The 21,774-nt window shown below is 37.5% G+C and overlaps 3 protein-coding genes, 2 long non-coding RNA genes and 1 pseudogene across 9 annotated transcripts; 2 read left to right on the top strand and 4 right to left on the bottom strand.

Moving 5' to 3' along the window:
• Positions 1-784: 784 nt before the first annotated feature.
• On the bottom strand, positions 785-1,627 carry LOC103323609 (uncharacterized). Its single transcript, XM_008225609.3, has 2 exons — positions 1,272-1,627; positions 785-1,179 (listed from the first exon to the last, which is right to left on the bottom strand). Exons 1-2 carry the CDS (start codon positions 1,459-1,461, stop codon positions 1,058-1,060), a joined length of 312 nt encoding a protein of 103 aa, XP_008223831.1. The 5' UTR covers positions 1,462-1,627; the 3' UTR covers positions 785-1,057.
• LOC103323681 (putative pentatricopeptide repeat-containing protein At3g25970) lies at positions 1,570-6,010 on the bottom strand. 4 transcript variants are annotated; one of them, XR_016123792.1, is made up of 3 exons: positions 2,714-6,010; positions 2,580-2,647; positions 1,570-1,705 (listed from the first exon to the last, which is right to left on the bottom strand). XR_016123792.1 is itself a non-coding variant. In XM_089044960.1 (2 exons), the coding sequence occupies exon 1, from the start codon at positions 5,790-5,792 to the stop codon at positions 3,357-3,359; it is 2,436 nt and encodes an 811-aa protein (XP_088901086.1). In that variant the 5' UTR covers positions 5,793-6,010; the 3' UTR covers positions 1,915-3,200; positions 3,311-3,356. The 4 variants fall into 4 exon arrangements, 1 of the variants encoding a protein (XP_088901086.1); XR_016123791.1 differs by lacking the exon at positions 1,570-1,705 and adding an exon at positions 1,915-2,417 and having other exon boundaries at positions 2,595-2,647; XR_016123790.1 differs by lacking the exon at positions 1,570-1,705 and adding an exon at positions 1,915-2,417.
• Positions 6,011-6,225: 215 nt separating this feature from the next.
• On the top strand, positions 6,226-10,235 carry LOC148920018 (uncharacterized; annotated as a pseudogene). The gene is made up of 5 exons (XR_016123567.1): positions 6,226-6,456; positions 6,546-6,588; positions 6,697-8,020; positions 8,202-8,369; positions 8,729-10,235. The product of XR_016123567.1 is annotated as an uncharacterized LOC148920018 (transcript).
• A 380-nt stretch (positions 10,236-10,615) lies between these two features.
• On the bottom strand, positions 10,616-12,797 carry LOC148920019 (uncharacterized). The gene is made up of 3 exons (XR_016123793.1): positions 11,645-12,797; positions 11,283-11,334; positions 10,616-10,935 (listed from the first exon to the last, which is right to left on the bottom strand). It is a non-coding gene; the product is annotated as an uncharacterized LOC148920019 (long non-coding RNA).
• Positions 12,798-17,785: 4,988 nt separating this feature from the next.
• On the bottom strand, positions 17,786-20,175 carry LOC148920020 (uncharacterized). The gene is made up of 2 exons (XR_016124493.1): positions 20,036-20,175; positions 17,786-19,827 (listed from the first exon to the last, which is right to left on the bottom strand). It is a non-coding gene; the product is annotated as an uncharacterized LOC148920020 (long non-coding RNA).
• LOC103323682 (putative RNA helicase SDE3) lies at positions 17,959-21,012 on the top strand. Its single transcript, XM_008225692.3, has 3 exons — positions 17,959-19,140; positions 19,629-19,820; positions 19,901-21,012. The coding sequence occupies exons 1-3, from the start codon at positions 17,959-17,961 to the stop codon at positions 20,828-20,830; spliced, it is 2,304 nt and encodes a 767-aa protein (XP_008223914.2). The 3' UTR covers positions 20,831-21,012.
• Positions 21,013-21,774: the final 762 nt, after the last annotated feature.

Consider the following 21,774-nt stretch of genomic DNA (forward strand, 5'->3'; position numbering starts at 1 on the left):
CCTTTATATGATCCCACCTTCATTTCTTTCACAACTTTGTAATGTCTCTTTCTGTAACTATCGCATATTTGCTTCGTCCATAAATCTACTTCGTCTCCAATGAGTTCTAGTTTCAAAAAGAATGCTCATTCTTACTGTTCATATGTTAGGATTTGAATATACCACTCCATTTTGTTATACTTATCTCTTTTGTAGCAATAGGACTGTTATGCTTGTTACTAAACTTCTATTCTACCCATTAGTAAACTTGAAAAAAGTTTTCTTAATGAACAATGTTCTTCAAGCTTCAACATGTCCAAACTTCAACAAAAGTAGTTAGATCATTATATATTTAGAAAATATCAATCCAAAGATTAACACTCTCATCCACAACGAGCTAGCAAAAGAAATGGTGCACTGAACAAGTTTACTGCCAACAAAGGTCTTACAGAAACACAATGATTCATCACTACCCATGTTCAGAAATCATTTATCTAACAATCATAATGCCATCATAAGTTTGCATTCAACCGAAAAGGAATACAAGATAAAATATCTACGGTATTCCAGCTGGACGAAAGTCTAATTTCCAAGTTCCCTCCATAATGCTAAAGTAACTCAACAAACATAAAACCCAAACCCAGAGACAAGAAAAGTAGCACACAACACAACAGTTTAGCTTCCCCTGAAAATCATATGCATTGGCATTTGGCTGTACCTTTATTCATATAATTCAAGCAAACAAATTGCACAATGAAGTTAAAAATAAATGGAAACCGGAAAGGAGCATATGGCTCAAGCTAAATTAGAAAAAACACAGCTCTTTTTATTTACTCATAATGAAAGTTGAGTGTTTCCACTACATAGATGATGTAACACAAGATGAGTACAAGTTCACTATTTGGCCAGATAATGAGTACACTTAAGCAACAAGTTCTCCCTCTATTAAGAACAACCAGTATATATCATAAGCATTGTTAAAACGAACAAAATTTTTATAAAATAAAACCCATTACAAGAAAACACTAAAAAACGAAGAGATCTGTACATGTGAAGTTGAAGCAGAGCTAAGGAGATGCTAAACAGGTGGAATGTTGGAGAAAGAGAAGCCCTTGTAACCTTTATAAGCATAGTAAGCAATCCGCGTGTAATAGAACCCCGGAAGGAACAAGATCGCCCCAAGTATCGCAAAGAATAAGCCTGAAATCATCGAAAAAAAAACCCCAAAATTAAGAAAAATTGAAAATAAAATTAAACAAGAGGGCTTTTAGGGTTAGTAAGGTAGAGGGTACCGTGAGCTTTGTCGCCGCCGACATGGTTGTAGGCCATGAGGCCGCCAATGACAATGCCGAGAGTGCCGGTGATGAGGAGAGCGAAGGCGAGAGCGATCTCTTTGATGGGAGGCTTGTTGTTGACTGTGTAAGAGTCCTCCATCATCATGTCTTCGTCTGTTATCGAAAACGCGTGATCCACATACGCCATGGCTGGTTCTCTGATTGGTTCGTTTTGTGCTCTGAAAACTGGATTTGGATTTTGGGTTTTCGGAATTTGGGGATTTGAATATTAGCTGAGGTTCGAATTTGGGTTTGGGTTTGTTGAGAGCTTTTGATTCAAAGTTTGAAGCTGAGGAGGAGTTTAGGGGAATGGTCAAAACTTAAAAGGGACAAGGTGTCTGAGTCTGAGGAGGATTGAGGAAGAAGATATAATGCGCACGGCGTTTTGTCTGCTGCTGCCACGTGTAACACGTACCAAGTCATCATCAGGTGTTACGTATTTTTTTACGTTATTATTTAAGTTCAATCACATGACGTGTTCATACGTTACATTAAATAATCTCGTGTCACATAAATACTTTACTTTTCTTCCTTGAAATCACAGATCCTTCGATGAAACACATGATGTGTACGTACATTATTTTTTGTTTATAATAAATGATTTCGAAGCACATAATATATTATTTATATTAGTTATAAATCATATCGTCCAATCATATTTTAACATAGAAACTAGTAACACAACCATGGTGGTGTGTGATAGTTGAAAATCAGTGTAGCAGCACAATAGAAAACTTGTACCTCTGCTAAAAAGCTACAACACTTGTCTTTATAGGGTTAAGAGAAAAACTTGGACACCAAGAAGCCTAATTGATAGAGAACAATCATAAGAAATCCAAAACTTAACACAATTGAGGCTCCAATCACTCCAAAAACTCAGAAGTTAAGTTACCTCTGCCGATCGGCAAGAGGTAGGCTTCTGAGCTGACCAAAGAATTAAGATCGAACAAAAACTTGACTGGTGATGATTGTTCTTGCATTAACCGCAGCTGCCCTTTAGAAACTAAATCCCACCTTTAGGAGGGTTCCAAGGCAATTCGTCTTCTCCAATGGGACTACTTTCACAATCCTCCTCTGATCCAATGCAGTAGAGCGTTGTATTTGCTGTCACAAGTTAGTGCATTTTGAAATTGATTTTAAACTTAATGTCAATGGCACAGATTACTTATGTAATTAGAACACACAATTCTGCTCTACTCATCACATATATGTTTAGTATTTCTTTAACCCAGTCAGTTTGGGAAAAAAAGAAAAGAAAGAGAATACCTCCATGAGCCGTACCATTTCTCCTTCTCTTCCAGTCTACCCACAGTACTAAAGCCATCTTCTTTACTCTGCAATTTTCTTAGATTAACAGCCATAACGCCATGCATTATCTAATTTCAAATTGCAATTCTTACATTCATTTTGCCACCACTGTCTATGATTACATTGCAAACTCTTGACTGACAGTATATCTTCTCTTGAATGTATTTAGTTCTTGGTTTGCGGTGCACATCAATCTCTCACAACTAGCAAAACATCTTCATCTTCATAATTCATTGCCATCTTGAGGAACTATTAGTAAATCCTTTTCACATCAGTTTCATGAGTCGCCAAGTTTACTTCATGTGGTGGAAACTGATTAGAACCATGGCCTGATTGATTGCATCAGTAACATTTGGCTGATAGCAGAGGAGCATAAGGATTTGCAGGTACACACCTTGCATTGTTGGTTCCCCCTGTTAACTTAGTTCGACCAGTCACCGACTTCTTACATGTATTTTGTGGTTGGTCTTTTCCTTTTGCTACTACTCTTTTATTGCCTAGACCTGAAGTGGGATGAGGGACCCTTGCCAGAGACTTGTTGTCTGGTATTCGGACCATCAACTCTTGTGGCAAATTAAACTGCAACATTAAGGGCATAGAGAGAAGAGGTTGTAATGCTTATTGTTGTATTGCCATTTACATTGTGCTGCATTGGTTGACGAAAATCTTCAAAAGATAAACTAACTTACCATTTCTCATGACACAGTTCCATTTTTCTGTCAAATTAAGTTTTTGCTATACCTCGATCCAACTATATCCTGTATTTTTCAGTACAACTCTTTCTATCATTTCCCTCCTTATCTTTGTAGCATCTTCCCAACTACTCCCTTCAGAGTAAACCTTTGACAGTAGTACATAAGGTACATCATTTTCTGGAACCAACTGAACCAACTTCTTAGCAGTCCATTCTCCCAACCCTATGTTCCCATGTATCCGACAACCACTAAGCAAGGACCTCAGTATAGCAGGCCAAGGAGTATAAGGCATTCCTTCAATCATTTGTCTAGCATCTTCGAGGTATCCGCTTCGTGAAAGCATATCAACCATGCAACCATAAATATCCTCAGATATTGGTTCCATCTTAGAATCTGAGTTCATTGATTCAAACAACAAACAACCTAGATCAACCTGACCCACATGAGCACAAGCTGCTATAACTGACACATATGTGGCCTGGCTGGGCTTTATACGAGCCAACTTCATTTTCTCAAAGATACCCATAGCTTCCTTGTCCAGACCGTGATGAGCACAAGCCATGATCATGGCATTATATATAACTACATCACCAGATCTAAATGACTGGCTAAAGGTCATCCTTGCACTTCCAATGTCCCCACATTTTGCATAAGCATCTATAACTGCACTCACAACAAATACTTGTGAGTGAAATCCCATTTTGATGACAACAGAATGAACAGATTTAGTTAAATGATAGCCTGCATTATCAGCACAACTATTTAGAATGCTGCCCAAAATAAACTCATCAGGTTTCCCACCAGCTTCTCTCAGAGACTTGAGAAATTTGAGAGCTTCAAAGAGATGTCCCTGATGCACTAGAGCAGATATCATAGTCCCCCAAGATTCCACATCTAATGTCTCAAACCCATTGGAAAACTCAAAGGAATCATCCAGTAGTCCAACTTTAACATAGCACTTAATTAAGAAGCTACGCACATATCCATGGAAAGAGAAGCCAGACTTGACAATAGCACCATGAATTTGTCTAATCATTTCTTGGTGTTCATCTTTATAGCAAGTTTCCAATATGTTGGAGAAGGTAACTTCACTCGCTTCAACACCCAAGTCCCATAAATCACAAAAAATCTTCCTGGCTTCTGTATAACAATGATTTGAATTATACCCAGAAATCAACTCGTTCCAAGAAGTTAAGTTTTTGTCAAATAGGCTGTCAAAAAACAAGCGTGCCATGTCCATAGCCCCACATCTAGAAAACATATTGATTATTGAGCTTCTAACGATAGCTTCATTCCATAATCCAAATTGTAATGCAAGAGAGTAAAACTGAAGCCCAAGGTTCAGATCAAGTAGCTCCCCACATTGTCTAAACAAGATTGAGAAAGTGACATGGTTAGGTTTCATGTTTGCTAGCAAGAGCTCATGGACTAACTTTGCAATTTCTCTTGTATTATGGTCTTCGGAGAAGACACCAAATGCGGTGTTCCACGATATAACATCTTTTGCTTGTATCCTATTGAAAACTTTCAAAGCCGCATCCTTCTTACCATTTCTAGAGTACATATCAGAAAGAGCATTCATTACTGAAATACTAAATTCCATCTCACTCTGGATGATCAATCCATGAAGTTGCTTCCCAAAATCCAAATTTCCCATAATAGAGCACCCCTTAAGAGCATTAACAAAGGTGAACTGGTCCATGCTTATCCCTCTCCATACCATCAAAGATACAACCTTCAAGGCTTCGAGGCCATAGCCGCATTGCGCATACCCTCCAATCATAGTATTCCAACCAGCAGTATCAAGATTGGACATAGACTCAAACACCCCTTTAGCCGATTCAATATCCTCCAACTTAGCATACATGTTCAAAACGGAACCGCCCACATAGCAGTTCTGCTCAATCCCAACTTTCAAAGCAAAACAATGAACACTCATGCCAAATTCATATGCTTTGGTACTAGCACACTCTGCACACCCCTTGAGAACACTGCCAATAGTGAATTCATTCGGCCTCAACCCACTTCTTATTAATCCCACATAAATCTCCAAGCCCCATTCAAATTGACCATCTTGGACGGCAGCCGAGATCATCAAAGTCCAAGTGACGAGGTTTCTGTCAGGCATTTTATCAAACACCCTAAATCCATAACCCACAAGCCCACATTTTGAGTACATTTTGATCAAATTATTCAACAAAAAAATGTCATCAGTAAATCCCAACTTGACGATATGGGAATGGATTTGGGTACCAAGGAAACATGACTTTGAACTCTCAGAGAGGGAAAGAGCAGCGACAATGGAAGTTGGGTCTTTACCCACCAAGAGATTAGAGCATGAAGAGCAGGATTTGGAAGTGTAGAGTTGAAGTTGGTCTTTGGAGATTGCATGGAAGGCTCTGGGTTTGGTTGTTGAAAGAATAAAGCCTCTAAGCCTTGAAGTAAGAGTAAGTCCTACACCACCTAAGCTTCTCATTCTTCATGATAGACCTTGGCCGGTGAAAAAGAAAAGCTTCAAAGTGGATCCCATAACGATTGGCCATTGGCCCATTGCATTGCAGGCTGCAGATTTTGAGTAGCAGCCTCTGGGTTTAGGGTATGATCGATTGTTTGATCGCTCAGAATATACTTTTTTTTCTTCATGAGAGTCTAATTTCTGTTGTTTTGATGGTAAAACAGTGTTTAATATTGAGGTTTTTCCCCTGTCACCGTTTAGCTCATAAATTAATTTGGGGTTAATTACCTAAATGGTCCTCCAACTATCGCTCGATTATCATTTTGGTCCATGAACTAAAATTTTCAATTCAAATGTCTTTAAACTGTTTATATTGTACCAAAATCGTCCTTCCGTGACAAATTCTGTTACTTTCGATCACACGATGGCCACGTGATTGAGTTTTGAAGGGTATATGCGACTTTTTGAGAAGCCCTATCGCTCATCCTCCAATTCCATAAGCTCCTCTTCCTTCTCAGCAACTAGGTCTTTGTCCCCATTCTTCCCCCAGTCCTCGTCGCTGGAATCATCGTCAGCAACATCATTGCTGCCTTCCTTATCCTCATCCTCATCCTCCATAACCACATGCCCATCCACAACGACCTCGTTGGAAGTCGACAAAGGGCCTCGCCTCAAACGTTTCAAGGTCTTGACGGTTTCCTGGACCCATTCGATCTTCTCCTTTCCCAAATCCAACAACTCTTCTTCAGCATCATCGTGGGTTTCTTCTTTTAGGCTCTCTCATCATCGTGGGTTTCTTCTTTTAGGCTCTCTGAAGGTACTCTGTTTGTCTGTCTGTCTCTCTCTCTTCCTCGATGTCTGAAAATTTCATTTGTTTTTAAAACCCCATTTCTAGTTTTGATGGGTTAATTTTTTTTGTTTTAAGTTTGTCAAATTACAGGTGATTATGAATATGTTCATGTAATGATGAAGGACAAGAACAATGTCAAAGTGACAAGGCTTATAGTGGACATGGATTCAGGTCTCAATTTGAACTAGCAAGACCTACACAAAACTACAAGCAGCTCAAAGACACTCTGCCCACCATCTTTGTTGGGACAGAAGAAAAGCTTGACAAAATTATATCTCTGCTTTGCTCAGCTGCAAAACAATCTCTCAAGGAGAATGGCCTCCGTGTTCCTCCTTGGAGAAAAGCCAAGTACATGCAATCCAAGTGGCTCTCCAAAGATTGCAAGAAAGTCTCAATCAATATGGAAACGGGAATTATGGATCATAAGAGTGAACCCCAATTTACAACTACTCATTGATCCCAGCAAAATTAGTACTAATTGAGCATGCCATTTTGAAGCTGCAGAGAAGAGTACAGATCAATGTTGTGATCTTGGATCTTGGACACCATTTTCAATTTTCCTTTAATTTTGATCCCCTCTCAATTTTCTTTTATTTCAGGTCAATTTTGTTGGAGCAGACATCAAAGTTTTGTATGTTTCCAGAGCTATTTCCTAGGTGTCTAGAGCCAGACATTTTTGTATTGGTTTTTTTTACTAGTATTCTGCTCATGAGGGCCTCAGTTGCTGACTGAAATTATCCTTACTGAACAACTTCACATAACCTTCGTACCAGATATTATCCAACGGCCAGTAAACCCTGATCCTCTTGCTGACAACCTCTTGGCCATGGGATTTATTGGGCTTGGGCTTGGACTGGAGAGGCGAAGGAGTGGTGTGGCTAGGGTTGGGACCGGGGCTAGGGTTAGGGTTTTGAGTTTGTTTGGATTTGGAAGAAATGGGGGATGGGGAAGAAGTGGTTTTGGAGAAGAATGAAGTGATTTGGCGTTGTTGGTTGATCAATGGAGAATGGCCGTTGCTACAGTGGCCAATGCGGCTTTGCCCCCGGCGCACATGTTTTCTTCACTAATATCCCCTCTTTGAAACCTAATCACAAATGCCCTATATAAAAACTCCCTAGTGCCAGCGTATTGCCCTTATGTCACTCTTTTTTGTGGTTCTGGGCTCAGAGCTCTCACTCTCGCTTACTCACTCACTCACCTCTCCTATCTTGTTTTCTCTCTCCCTCTCACCCACATCGGCGACGGCGACCTCACTCTCTCTCTTTCGGCCGCTGTTCTCCACCTCCATCTCTCACTCTCTGTCACCTATTTCAATCGCCGTTCTTCCCCTCCGGTTCGACAAATTTCTCAATTTTCCTTAGCATTCCTGAAATCCATATACCTAGAGATCACGTCCCAGGTACCCAGCTTAGCTTTTCGCCTTTACTTTCATACCCATATGTTATTTGGGTTTTCTTCTGCTTGTTTCAATTTCATACAGTGTTCTAGAAAGTTTCTCAAAATCCAAACTCTTGGTACATCGTTTTATTTATCATGCTTATTTGCTTGTTCTGAATATATGGTTCTATTTGTTTGGTTAGGCTGAGTTGATGAGTGCATGAAAAAAAGGCCTGCAGGTATTCGATGAATCACCTTAATGAGTGCACTATGGTTTTCTTTGAGATACAAACCAATTGGGACAATTCTCCTAGTATATACTGAACTTCTAGGAGGACCCAATGAACCCATCTAAATGGAAGGAAGAACATGTGAGTTTTATTATAATTTGTTTACGAAGATGTCTTTACAGTGCATTATGGTTTTGTTAGATCACCGTTGATATTAGTTTGACTACCCTTTAACAATGCTTGAGAAATGTCCCTGTTTTTACATGAAGACTTACACAAGTGCCATATTATGTCAGTTTATAGTGAATGGATACTTGGTTGTGTCATTTGATATTTGGAATTCTATTATATTTATTTTCTTATTTTTCAACTTTTGTGTCATGTCTTGAGTTTCTTTTGTTTCTACGTCGTCCTTTAACTTGTGCTGTGAACAAGTTAATACTACACTGTTTTGTGTCATTGTGAAATTGAGAAATAAAGTTCATGTTATTATTTTGCAGGAATTCTAAGGGCTATGATATGGCAAAAAAGTATGTGAGCAAACAAAAGAAACATAGAAAGGGTCTGATGTTGCTGCTTCACATGGCCAGGTTTTGCTGCTGCTTCCTCTTCCTCATTTACCTAAAAGAAAGGGCCTATATCTTTAGCATTTGCATCCAAATGTCCCTTGCCATGCCCTGCCCTACCCTGCCATGCAGTACTAGCTAGCACTACTGCCTCTATTGTATGTGGTCCCCTGATTTGGTTTCTTTGAGCCATGTGATGCTTTCAGCTCCCTAGATCTAACTCCAATAGCTATTTTTTATTAAGTCATAATTTACTGCCTATAATTAGGACCTGCGGTTTGAAATTTTTAATTTGGAACAATTCATGTATGCTATTAAAACATAAATGGTGCAAAGCCAATGCCGAGAATAGAAAAAAAAAAAGAAAAAGCAATATGATCATAAGGGGGTTAACGTCCATGTAGATGTGTGCTTATCAAGCTTGAGCAGTAAGGCCTTTCGTCTTATGGTTAATAGATTTGCTTTTCCTCGTCCATTAGATGTTTTCCAATTATGAGATGATATGATACTCTTCGTCTTGGCATTATTCTCATGGCTGTGAAATTTTAGTTTGCAATTAGTGGCTATATCAATCTAAAAGATTATTTTTATGTAGAAATTGAATGAAAGTAAATTGTACTACATACCTCTGTGGTGTCTATGTTTTGGAGTTAATGTTGTTGATCAATGATCAGCCTCTTTCATAATTCTTTCATTGATTAATATTGTTGTTCTCTCATTGTTCTGGAGTTAACTTGATTGAGTTGTCATGCACTGCTTGAAATTTTGGATACCATGTGAGTTATAAGTTGCAAATGAAGCACAGACGAAAAAAAAATGAACTTTATTTTTATAAGAAACTTAGTCTGCTTTGAGTTTAAGTTTGTCTTTTCTTGATACGTAAATAGGAGATTTTAAATTGGGCTTGTTTGTGCTTTTGCGCATCTGCATATATAGCAATAAAAGGAAAGTGATGGTTCCAATAGAGCAGATCAAAGATGTACCTCATTAATACCAATTTGTCTTTTGTATTACTCTGTATATACATATTTATATATGTACATATTGACATTGCTTTATTTTGTTTCCATTGTAGATGAAGATGATGGATGAATTTGAAAAGGTGAAGGAACAATTGGTAGAGTATGAGATCATGTCACGGCCCATATCCCACAATCTTGGTCTCTAGTGATTCGAAACCCTAACTCTTAAGTTTTGAGATAATTGACTTTTTTTTTTTTTTTTTCATGACAGTTGGACCTAGATTTTTGGCTTCTAGAAGATTGTTGTCATTGAGAACCTTCATCATTTTGGGGTGGGACAACATTCCATTTAGTTGCATGAAGTGTATTGTAGTTATAAGGAAAAAAAACATGCAACTGAGGGACTATTTGTGTATCAGACAGACCATGTAATTATCTAGTCCTCATGGAATGAAATTGAGTTCAATTTACCTCAGAAATTTCAGTCTTGAATATGTTGGTTTTATTATATATTCGCAAGTGTATGCAATGGAAAAATACTTTTATTTATATTATACATTGAAGAGAGCACATTATTATGTGTATATATAACTCATTCTTCTTGCCTTTTGTATAGGGATCGCGATGGGTCGAATCGGGGGTGAGTATGCCATTCCCACCCCATTCCCGTCAAGCTTTTTCCCCCCATCCCTACCTTCTTACTCGCAATCAGACGTTTTTTTATATAAAAAAAAGGATATACGAGGGCAATATAGTAGCAATACACAAGCAATAAAGGGCTATACAATGACAATACACAAACTCCATACTCTCCCAATAAATTTATTCCAAAATAGACTTGAAGAAGAAGAAAAAGATATGCGGGGGCAAAATAGTAGCAATACACAAGCAATAAAAGGCTATACAATGACAATGCACAAACTTCATATTCCCCCTATAAATTTATTCTAATAGACTTTAAAAAAAAAAGGGTATACGGGGGCAATACACCTTAAGATATACATAAGAAAGTGGCAAAAAAGGAAATAATTTACATTTGATGTTGGTCGAGAATTTTAATACATTTTATATCTATCAGCAAAATTCGACGACATCTCCTCTTAGAACCGAATTTAAGCTGAAAGTTAGCAATTTCCTCCCCAAGATAATGCTACCATTTGAAACAAGACAATCTTTCATCTGTATAAAACAGATCAAAAGTGCATATTAGAAGCAAATCATTCAATCACAATGGAAACAAAAACATAATATTCAATCACAACTGAAACCAATTTCAAAACAGAAACCAATTCCAAAATTCATAACAGAAACCAATACCAAAACAGATTCAAAAACCAATACCAAAACAAGTTCAGACATATTTACAGGCACTACAAGTATCAGACACATACATTTACATGCAATACAACAAATAGAATGGATAAATGTAAAACTGCAGTATGATATATATTTTTTAATATAAAAGAAAAAAAAAATGATATACATCATTTAAAAGCATAGCTTGAAGTTTGCTGAGTTATATATACCTTTGAGAAATCTATCTGTGGTTTCTCCAATGAAGGACTACCTTCAAGAATCCTGCTTTCATACAAATTGTTAGCTTTTCTAAATGACCCAATTCTTCATATAGCAAACTTTCACAAGATAATACCATTGCAAAATTAAAGTTCACATTCATGCACACGATTTCGTACTACTCAATTGCAATATAAAAGTTATTATAAACATGGGTGAAGTGAATGTGTGTCTTGGTAGGCGAATAAAAATACAAATAAGAATACCATCAATAGTTCATTTCGCATTGTTCAAACAGTTAAAGAAGCACAGTCTCAGAGAAGAAGAAGAGCAAGACAATGGAACTAGATAAATGCAAGAGCTGTCAACAAACCTTCAAGTTTTCCAAGAACCCTTTTCACGGCACCAACACAACCTTGGCATGATACCAACCTTGAGGACTATAGATTGCACCAAAAACATATCCAAGATTGAATTACGAAAAATAGAGAAAACCAAGATCCAACATATGCCAACTTTACAGTATCAAAATTATGTTAAAATATTGACATTCTCATAAAACTTACAAACTCCACAATCACTTTTGGAGATATCCTCCACCTCAAGACACAATTTATATAGTTCATTCAAAAATCACATTCCAAAACAGAACAAACAAATTCAGATCATTGAACCAAGAGATCATTGAACCAAATAACTGTATTTCTTCAACTGTTTTTTGTCAAAATAAAAACCTAACTCAATAATCCAATTCAATAAGCAAAAGAAAATCTTCAAAATCATTGTAGATTGGACAAACTTCAAGCATAATATTCCTTAAGACAAACTAGGAAATATCTGTTGCACAATCCCAAAATTTTGGTTCAAAAAGTTTTTGTATAATCTCCCTGAAATAACATTCTCTACACAAGCCTAATATATAGAGAGAGTAAATTTTAAATTAAACCCACAATTATGTTTCAACAAATTTCTGTACAATCTCACCCAAATTTGACTTGGAGGGACTTGAACTCACATCAAGCACCAAAAACCCAAACCCATATATGAAATGGAAACAAGGAGAAGAAAACCCCAATATGTAGGAGAAAAGCCAAGTTGGCTACCTGAGACGCCATCTCTAGGCATCGAGGTTGAAAGAGGCAACATAGAGTAACAGATGGACGTGGAAAGATCGTCAGATCCGATATGGGTTAGGGTTTCTGAGGAGGTAACAGTGACTGTCGACGATGTGGGTGCGAGCGAGAGAGAAAAGAGAGGAGAGGAGGGGAGATTCTATGGTGGAGGTGGATATAACTAAGAGGAGATAGAGTTGGGGGAGATTATATGATGGAGGTGGATTTTGTGAGGTTTGGAAGAAGGAAAAAGAGGAAAAGGAAGAGCAATGACTAAGAAAAAAAAAAACTAAGTGACGAATGGGCAATAGGCTGTCAATAGGGAGTTTTTATAAGGGGCATTTGTGATTGGGTTTCAAAATGAGGATATTAGTGAATAAATTAGGTGAGCCAGGGGTAAAGCTGCCAATTTCCCAATTAATTTATTGTGTCAAATTTGTTAGAAAACACAAATTTGACTATAAGATCTGTAAATTGTTATAAACAAACAGAAATTAGTTTAAAAACTAGGGAAATAGCTTAAAATGCCACCATTTTCATAATTTTAACTAAAAATACCACCCCTTCCCAATTTTTTTACAACTATCACCTATAAATATATAATTATTGTCCACTTATTACTGATTTTTCACATGTTCAGAAACTTTGATCTCCCTTAGCTCACTCAGCTCTCTCTCTCTCTCTGGCACAACTCTCTTTCTCTTTGGTATCTGTCTATTGCAACTCTCTGTGTCTCTCTTGGCTCTCTCTCTAGCGCAACTCTCTGTCTCTCTTTGCTCTCTTTCTCTAGCACAACTCTTTCTCTCTCTAGCTTCGTTCTATCTCTTTCTCCCCCTATTTGCTCTCTTGCGCTCTGTTTGGAATCACGAACCCCTCCCTTGAACCCATATTTTAGGTATGTCTTCTGAAATGTTGCTTGCAACCTTAAAGCTCTAGTGGATTGCCGACCTCGAAAAGGTAGTGTTGATGGTTATTTTTTTAATATCAGTGGGATTATGTGAAATGGGTTATATTTTGATTGGTTGGGTTTGTGTTAAATTCGTTTTGGCTTTAATTGCTTTGGGTTAGGTTTTGTTGAATATTCATGCTCATTCATCTGGATTTGTACCAATTGCATTTAGATTGGTCTGGATATGTGAATCTTGAAACTTGGGATTTTCCATTTGATGTAGTAGATCTGTATAGTGTGATTTTGATGAATTCTTGTTCACTGCTGTGTTAGTGGTGTACTGCTGTTGTGTTCCTGTTATTTTACTGTCGTATTGTTGTTATGTTGCCGTTATATTTCTGTTATATTGCTGTGATATTGTCATTGTATTGTCTAGTTATTGTGGTTATATTGTGTTAATGAAATGTTGTTTTGTCATGGTCGGAAATGGAGACAATTGTTATTCTCGTGTGCTACAATGAAAAATGGGTCACCTCAAAGAATATGTGCAAATACGAAGGGCGTGACTCAAAAGGCTTAATAGTTCCACGAACCATCACATTTGCTGAACTGTTGGATCGTGTGCATCAGATTAGTAATACAAACAGCAGGGAAGATAAGGTTTGCTTAAAGTTATCAGTTTTGGTGGCCTTGAATGAGTGGAAGCACATAAAGATTGAGGACGGTGATGATGTCAATTTTTTTATGAAGCGATCTAAAAGTGCAGCCTTGGTTTTCCCTTCGCGGGATAGTATTGTTAGGGTTTGGTGGCGATTTATTTTGCATGCCTAAAATGCAGTCTGAAATGGATGTTGTTCGGCTTAATCTTTATATATGCAATTCTTGTATTAATAATTGACACAAATTAATCTCGTAATCATCCCATTATTAACTAGTAATGAGTCAAGATAAGTAAATGAAATGAAACAAAACAAGAAACCCAAAATAAACACAAATAACAATTTCTAGCACCTTTTATCGCCACTATATCGCTACTGTATCATCAAGGTATCGCCATTTTATTGCTTTTTAGACATAAACGAATTATGCACTTCCTCTGTTTTTCAGTCTTTGTATGGGATAGGGACAATGCTTTTCCCTGGAACTTTTCTTCCTCTGCAATCATCAACTTAATTGGAGAAACCATATTTCCCTGCACGCCAATATTATAAAAATAATTTCAGTCCATTGCAATCTAGACAATAACAAGCAATAAACAATCATCACTTATCAACAACCTATTTTAGGATTTAAGCAAAAAATAAACAAAAAATGTAGCGCATAAACAAAACCCCAGCTATTTACAACTGACCTACAAATTCAACGGCTCAAAGCCAGTTAGAAAATTATCATATCCAAATAAATAGTGCTGGTTATAACTCTTTTATCAGTTACAACTGTTTAGTAAGCCAGTTGAGGTTAGCTGTAACTATAATAAGATGGTGCAATGTAATTGAACAAATTAGAATATCTAATTTCTTAGCACCTCTTATCTCTATAACCACTCTGTCAAAGTTGTGCTCACAATGGGGTCTTCTTGGACACAAATACTAATTACTAGCTACTAGCAATACCAATATCCTATGATCAAATTGTCGTTGTTCAGAATGTATGAATGTCATTTTTCTATTATAAATCAATTGTTCAAAATTATTGCATTCAAATTCATAATTAAGCTCACATATTTTTTTTTTAAAACAAAACAAAACAAACTTAGCACTTATCAAGAGCCTATTATTATAAGGAGTTTCACTAAAACACCCAAAATGGAAGTTGAAATTATAAAAAAACCCAAGCACTATTTAAACATATAAACACACCCAAAACCCATCATTACACACACTCAAAACTCATTTATAAACACACCCAAAAAGTTGGCTTTGGGGTTGATTTTGGTGTGTGTTTCTATGTTTAAATAGTGCTTGGGTTTTTTTTAAAAATACAAGTCTAGGATTGGGTTTATTTATAAATTTGTAATTATTATATCATTGTATTCAAAGAGCATATTACCCCACTATTGTATTCACACGAGCATTTTTTATATCTAAAAGCACATTTTGCTATGCCAAATTGTGTATTTAAGGAGCCTATTGCTCTGCATTTTAAGTTTTTTTGCCACTTTTTAGCATAGCTCATGCACTCATCAAACCAACCTGACCAAACAAATACATTATAGAACCATATCATCAGAAGAGAAAATAAGCATGATACAATGGTGTACCTCCACAAAAACCGCAGGAATGAAATACCCATTCATTTACTTTAACACTAACCAAAATCATAGATATGAAACCAATCTCAAAACCATATTAATGACCCAAAACAAAAACCCATCACCCAATCCTTAGCTAAAATCACAATCACAATAAAGAACAATAAATTAGGGTAATATGAAGCCCAGACCAGATATCTCATCAATTCCAAAATTATAAATGAATAAATAAATAAACTTTAACGAATAATTCAAAACGAAAAATTAGAGCAAAAACTATGTATAAGACTTCAAATAAATTTTCAAAAGAGAACTGAATCAACTGACGGATGATCGAATTCTGAAAAGAGCTTGAAAGAATGCTTTGTCTTCTGAAGAAAGAAGCTAATGAGAGATGGAGAGTGATGGCAATGGTGACTGAGGCGTTCTCGGTCTCAAATGTGGACCATTGACAATCTGCAAAACTTGATTATAAGCATGTAGATTCCAGAAGTCGTTTTTGACAATTACCCATCCATAAACAACGTCCCTCCATTTGCTTTGATTTGAACAAGTAAAATCAGAATATTGTGGAATTAATTCTTGTATAAATCACAGAGCCCAGAGCTTAAAATCTCATATAAAAAATATAGATAGTTGGGACTTACCCAGACAAAGGTGAACGAAGCCCAAATGTTCTGTGACAAAATGAAGAGTTTGATTTTTGTGAAGAGTGCCTACGAGCGAGTGAGGGTGGGTGTGAGTTATTACCCAGTTCATAGAAACCCATAAACCCTCAACCCTAGAGAAACCCCTAAACCAATTTCATAGAAACCCATAAACCCTAAACCAATTTCTGAGCAACCCTTAAACCCTAAAACCCTAAACCAATTTCGAAGAAACCCCTAAACCAATTTCTTACAAATCCATACACCATAAACCAAATTCACAAAAACCCAAATTTCAAGGAAAAGGTAGATGAACAGTACCTCGTGAATGTCAATCGTGGAGTTAAGCTTGGATGAATAGTCACCGCTGAGGGAGAAAGACGATTGCGTCGGAGAGAGAGAGAGAGTTACACGAGGGAGATAGCTGAGCGACAGAGAGAGACAGGCCGAAGAGAGAGATAGAGCCAAGAGAGTTGAGAAAGAACCCAATTTCTGAAAAAAACTGATATGGGTACAATCAGTCCACAATAAAGATGTATTTATATGTGGTAGTTGTAAAAAAATTGGAAAGGGGTGGTATTTTTAGTTAAAATTAGGAAAAGGGTGGCATTTTAAGCTATTTCCCTAAAAACTATTGGTTGGGACATTGTACTCGGGGGTTCACTCTCCACTAATAGAGAAAAACACTTTAGCTGGGCGGGTCCCTTTTGCTGATGTGGCAAAAGCCAAGGTAGGAGTGGGACTAGTAGTGTAAGGTGTCCTAAATTGGACAAGGTCTTGGGTGAGGTGGTTCAACTATATCATCCGTCTGGTCGTCCTCACAAAAATGCAATGCTTCTTTGTGGGAGGACTCTGACGGGTGATGATGGTCTCACTCAAGACTTTCCGCTAGACTTCACTATTTAGCTAGAATAAAAGAGTAGAAGCCAGTGTAGTAGTAATTGTGTCATATAGAATAATGCATGAGATGAAAGAGTTGTTTACAAAGAGCCCTAATTACAAGCTACAAAATACAAGATAAGTCTACCACATGAGAAACTGATCACCATGATCAGCTTACACATATAAGATGGACCAAGAGTTGGTAGAGGAAGTATCGTTTATAATTTTCAATGGAAAGTTTGAATCTCACCAATGTCAAATAATTGTTTAACCCAAAAAAAAAAAAAAAAAGGAAAAGGACTAAAGTAGCTTCAACCTTTGGGACTGTGTGACTTTGCATGTACTATGTACATTCCTTAATAGCAAAGACCTCTTCAGTCGTTGGTTCGTCAACAACACTCACTCATCAAGGCAGGCAGGTGACTCTGGTGAGTGCTTTATTTATTTATTCTTTTTGTATGTTTCCTTTTTCATGTTGGCTTTTCATTTCTTCAGCTTCAGCTTCCTCTTTTCAATTCATTTGTATGTAACATTGTAACTCAGATGATCTTTGTTTTTGGTATCTCAACCGGTTGCTTGACTTGTGTGTGACTAAAGTAGCTTCAACCTTGGGGACTCTGTGTGACTCTGCATGTACTATGTTCCTTCCTTAATAGCAAAGACCTCTTCAGTCGTTGGTTCGTCAACAACACTCACTCATCAAGGCAGGCAGGTGACTCTGGTGAGTGCTTTATTTATTTATTCTTTTTGTATGTTTCCTTTTTCATGTTGGCTTTTCATTTCTTCAGCTTCAGCTTCCCCTTTTCAATTCATTTGTATGTAACATTGTAACTCAGATGATCTTTGTCTTTGGCATCTCAACTGGTTGCTTGACTTGTGTGTTTTGATCACAGAAAGAGGGACACCATGTCAATTTTTCTTGAAATTTTGAAATGCCTCTTTTCCGATAGAAACCGCTCGCCACCCTTGACTTCTACTAATCAATCTCCAGCCTTCTATAACTATAAAGCCCCATCACCTCCATCTCAACCAGTCAAATCTCCCTTTAGTTCATCTTCATCATCCGCTAAGCCTCGGACATCTTCATCGAAACCGCTGCAATCTTCTTATATCAGTACATCTTCTCCATTTCCTAAATTCCCAACATATTCTTTCTCTTCAACATTCCCTAAGCCCCCAACAACTTCATCTAAGCTGCCTCAATCAACTTTTGTTAATGCATCTTCTTCCAATGCATCTCCATTTATTCTTGAATTCCCAACATCTGTATCTAAATTACAACAACCTTCTTCTGTTGATCAGCGTTCAGCATTGCCTAAACCCCCAACATCTTCATCTAAGCTGCCCCAATCCACTCTTATTAGTCCATCTTCACCATCCCTACAACTCCGAACACCTTCATCTAGACCATCTCCTCCGAAACTGTCTCCATCTCCTAAATTCCCAACATATCCTTCTTCTTCAACATTCCCTAAGCCCCCAACATCTTCATCTAAGCTGCCTCAATCAACTTTTGTTAATCCATCTTCTTCCAATGCATCTCCATTTATTCTTGAATTCCCAACATCTGTATCTAAATTACAACAATCTTCTTCTGTTGATCAGTGTTCAGCATTGCCTAAACCCCCAACATCTTCATCTAAGCTGGCCCAATCCACTCTTATTAGTCCATCTTCATCATCCCTTCAACTCCAAACACCTTCATCTAGACCATCTCCTCCGAAAATGTCTACATCCTCCTCTAAACCACCTCAGGCTTCATCAAAATCACATTCATCATCACCAAATCCTCCAACATCTTCAAAACCATCTCCATCCTCAGGACAGCCAGCGTCTTCCACTATGCTCCCTCCAATCTTTAAGCAAGTTCTATCTCCAGCCTCCTCAGATGTAATAACTGAAAAAGGGAAGAAAAATTATGTATCGGTGGTTGAAAAGGGTTCATTACCTATATTCACGATTCCTGAGGATTTCAAAGATTTGATCAAGAATGACATTGTGCCTAAAGTTCTAAAACAGCCTCTGTCTTCCACGACATATAAGGATTACTTTGCTGTTCTGTTATACGCTGAAGAGTTCTACCATGAGGTATGCAAGAATCTTGCCCATTTGTAATGCCTTTTCTTCTTAACAAGATAGTGAAGAAAATTATGACAGATATCATACCATTTATATAAATATGTGTGTAAAGCACTTCTCTAAGTTTCAGTTTTCGGAAGATCTGACGATAATATGTGATTTCAATGTTGATTATATAGCACAGTTTTGAATGATTAGCAAAACATAGCTTATTTCATATTAGTAATCATTTTTCTCTGTACAAAGATTTGAATGGTTAATTATACTTGATACTTCTTTGTTTGCATTGGTGACTGGCTATTGTTTTAAAATGATTTGAGTTTCATGTACATGCCTTTGCAACTAAATTTTGATGCCAAAAGACAAATCTAAATACTGATCCAAAAGACAAAAAGAATGTCTTAAGAGCTGTGGTATGAATGGTGGAATGTAGAATGCTGTGGTACAACATTCTTCTTTGAAAGAAATAAAAAAACCTTTGCTGTTATTTGAACCAGAAATGGGCTGATTTCAATATGAAGAATGTGACACTGAAGTTGCAAAAAGCAGCAGTTTACAAAAATCAAGACAAGGAAGAGAAAACCTTCGTAGAACTTATGATTGATTCTGTTCCTGAAAATCGGCCATTCCTTTTGTCGAGGGACTTAGTCTATGTACGGCCATCAGGTACAAATGCTGAGCAGTTTCAGGTAAACTCTGAACATTCATTAACATATGGAAATTTCTTAAAACTATCCGCATTATGATTATCTTATTACATGTTATGCAGGGTATTATAAATCGCATTATTAGGAGCAATCTTGTATTAGTGGAATTTGAAGATGAATTTTATGATTATCATTATTCGACCCAAAAATATGATGTCAGCTTCTCATTCAATAGAGTATGTTTGAAAAGAGCTCACCAAGCAGTTCAAACAGCATCGGATACTTTGTTTAAGAACTTCCTCTTTCCTGATGGTGTTTCCCGTACGAGCATTCCCACCGCACCAGCGCTGCTGTCTGGCCGTCACAAACTTGACACCAAACAATTATCTGCTGTTCGTCAAATTTTAAGCATTAAGGGCTCACCACCTTACTTGGTGGCTGGCCAGCTTTGTGTTGAAAGGAACGTTTTTAGGCTGTCGAGAACTGGAGCGGTTGTTTGTGAAGCAGTGCACCAGTTATGTCAAACCTCGCTCAAAAATAGGATTCTGATATGTGCTCCTAGTAACTGCTGTTGTGATGGGATTATGAGAAGCTTGTTGAAAGTGATTCCAGAGTCAGATATGTTCCGAGCCAACGCTGCATTCCGTGAGAAAGATGACGTGCCTGATGACATCCTCCCATCATGCCTTTACGAAGGCCCTTGTTTCTCTTGTCCTCCAACTGAGACGCTTAAAAAATTCAGGGTGATTTTCTCGACTCTCATGAGTAGCTTTCGGCTGCATGATAAAGGCCTAACTTCTGGACATTTTAGTCATATTTTTCTGGTGGATGCTTCATCTGCCACTGAGCCGGAAACAGCAGTGGCCTTAACTAATTTTGCAGAAAAAAGTACTACTGTTATAGTCACTGGTCAACCCGGAGATAATAAACGTTGGGTTCGCGCAGACATGGCAAGGCGAAAGGGACTGAAGATTTCTTACTTCGAGAGACTTTTCAAGTCAAGGCCATATAGAAGCCTCAATCCAATGCTTATCACACAATTGGACCAGTAGCAAGAGCCACACTCATCAACACCTACAGGCTTTTGCATTAAGCTTAAAACGCTTTGCATAATTGCACAAAACATTTGACTGTTTGCTGTTTAAATTTCTTGGTTCATAAGCCACAACCTAAAGATATTAGGGTGACTGTTTTGTTGTAAGTAGCCTTCTGCAAAGTGTGGTGATTGTTTTTATTTGTGACTGTTTTCTTGTCAAATTATTAATCGCCCTCCTAGGCTACCTTACCTCAACCTCCTGCATGTTCAGATCCTCTTCTATCTGAATCAATTTTGTTTCTTAACACATTAGAACCATGACCAGATTGATTGCATCAGTAACATTTGGCTGATAGCAGAGGAGCATAAGGATTTTCAGGTGCAAACTTTGCGTTGTTGGTTCCTCCTGTTAACTTAGTTCGACCAGTCCCCGACTTCTTACATGTACTTGTTGGTTGGTCGTTTGCTTTTGCTACTGCTCTTTTAGTGCTTAGACCTGAAGTGGGATGAGGACCATCAAGTTCTGCTTCATCACTCGTTGCCAAGAACTGCAATATAAAGGACAAAACGAGGTTGCAAAACAACTAATGATATATATCCTTACTCCTTCCTACAGACCATGCTAATTGTTCTGTGCCATTTACATTTTGCTGCATTAGTCGACTAAAATCTTCAAAATGTGAACAAACTTACCATTTTTCATGGCCCGGTTCCACATTTCTGTCCAATTGGTTTCTCGCCATACCTCGATCCAACTATATCCAGTATTTTTTGGCACACCTCCTTCTATCATTTCCCTCCTTATCTTTGTAGCATCTTCCCAACTACCTCCTTCAGAGTAAACCTTTGACAATAGTACATAAGATACATCATTTTCTGGAACTAAATTCTTTGCAGTCCATTCTCCCAACTCTATGTTCCCACGTATCCGACAACCACTAAGCAAGGACCTCAATATAG

The sequence above is a fragment of the Prunus mume genome, linkage group LG2 (assembly GCF_029339155.1).
Source record: "Prunus mume cultivar Tortuosa linkage group LG2, ASM2933915v1, whole genome shotgun sequence".
Lineage (NCBI taxonomy): Eukaryota > Viridiplantae > Streptophyta > Magnoliopsida > Rosales > Rosaceae > Prunus > Prunus mume.

Bases quoted from the DNA above. Each gene is read 5' to 3' on its own strand.
- LOC103323681 (XM_089044960.1), bottom strand. From the start codon at position 5,792: ATGAGAAGCTTAGGTGGTGTAGGACTTACTCTTACTTCAAGGCTTAGA.
- LOC103323682 (XM_008225692.3), top strand. From the start codon at position 17,959: ATGTCAATTTTTCTTGAAATTTTGAAATGCCTCTTTTCCGATAGAAAC. The intron at 19,141-19,628 runs GTATGCAAGAAT...TATTTGAACCAG, and splicing joins CTGAAGAGTTCTACCATGAG to AAATGGGCTGATTTCAATAT. The intron at 19,821-19,900 runs GTAAACTCTGAA...CATGTTATGCAG, and splicing joins CAAATGCTGAGCAGTTTCAG to GGTATTATAAATCGCATTAT.
- LOC103323609 (XM_008225609.3), bottom strand. From the start codon at position 1,461: ATGGCGTATGTGGATCACGCGTTTTCGATAACAGACGAAGACATGATG. The intron at 1,180-1,271 runs GTACCCTCTACC...CGATGATTTCAG, and splicing joins CGGCGGCGACAAAGCTCACG to GCTTATTCTTTGCGATACTT.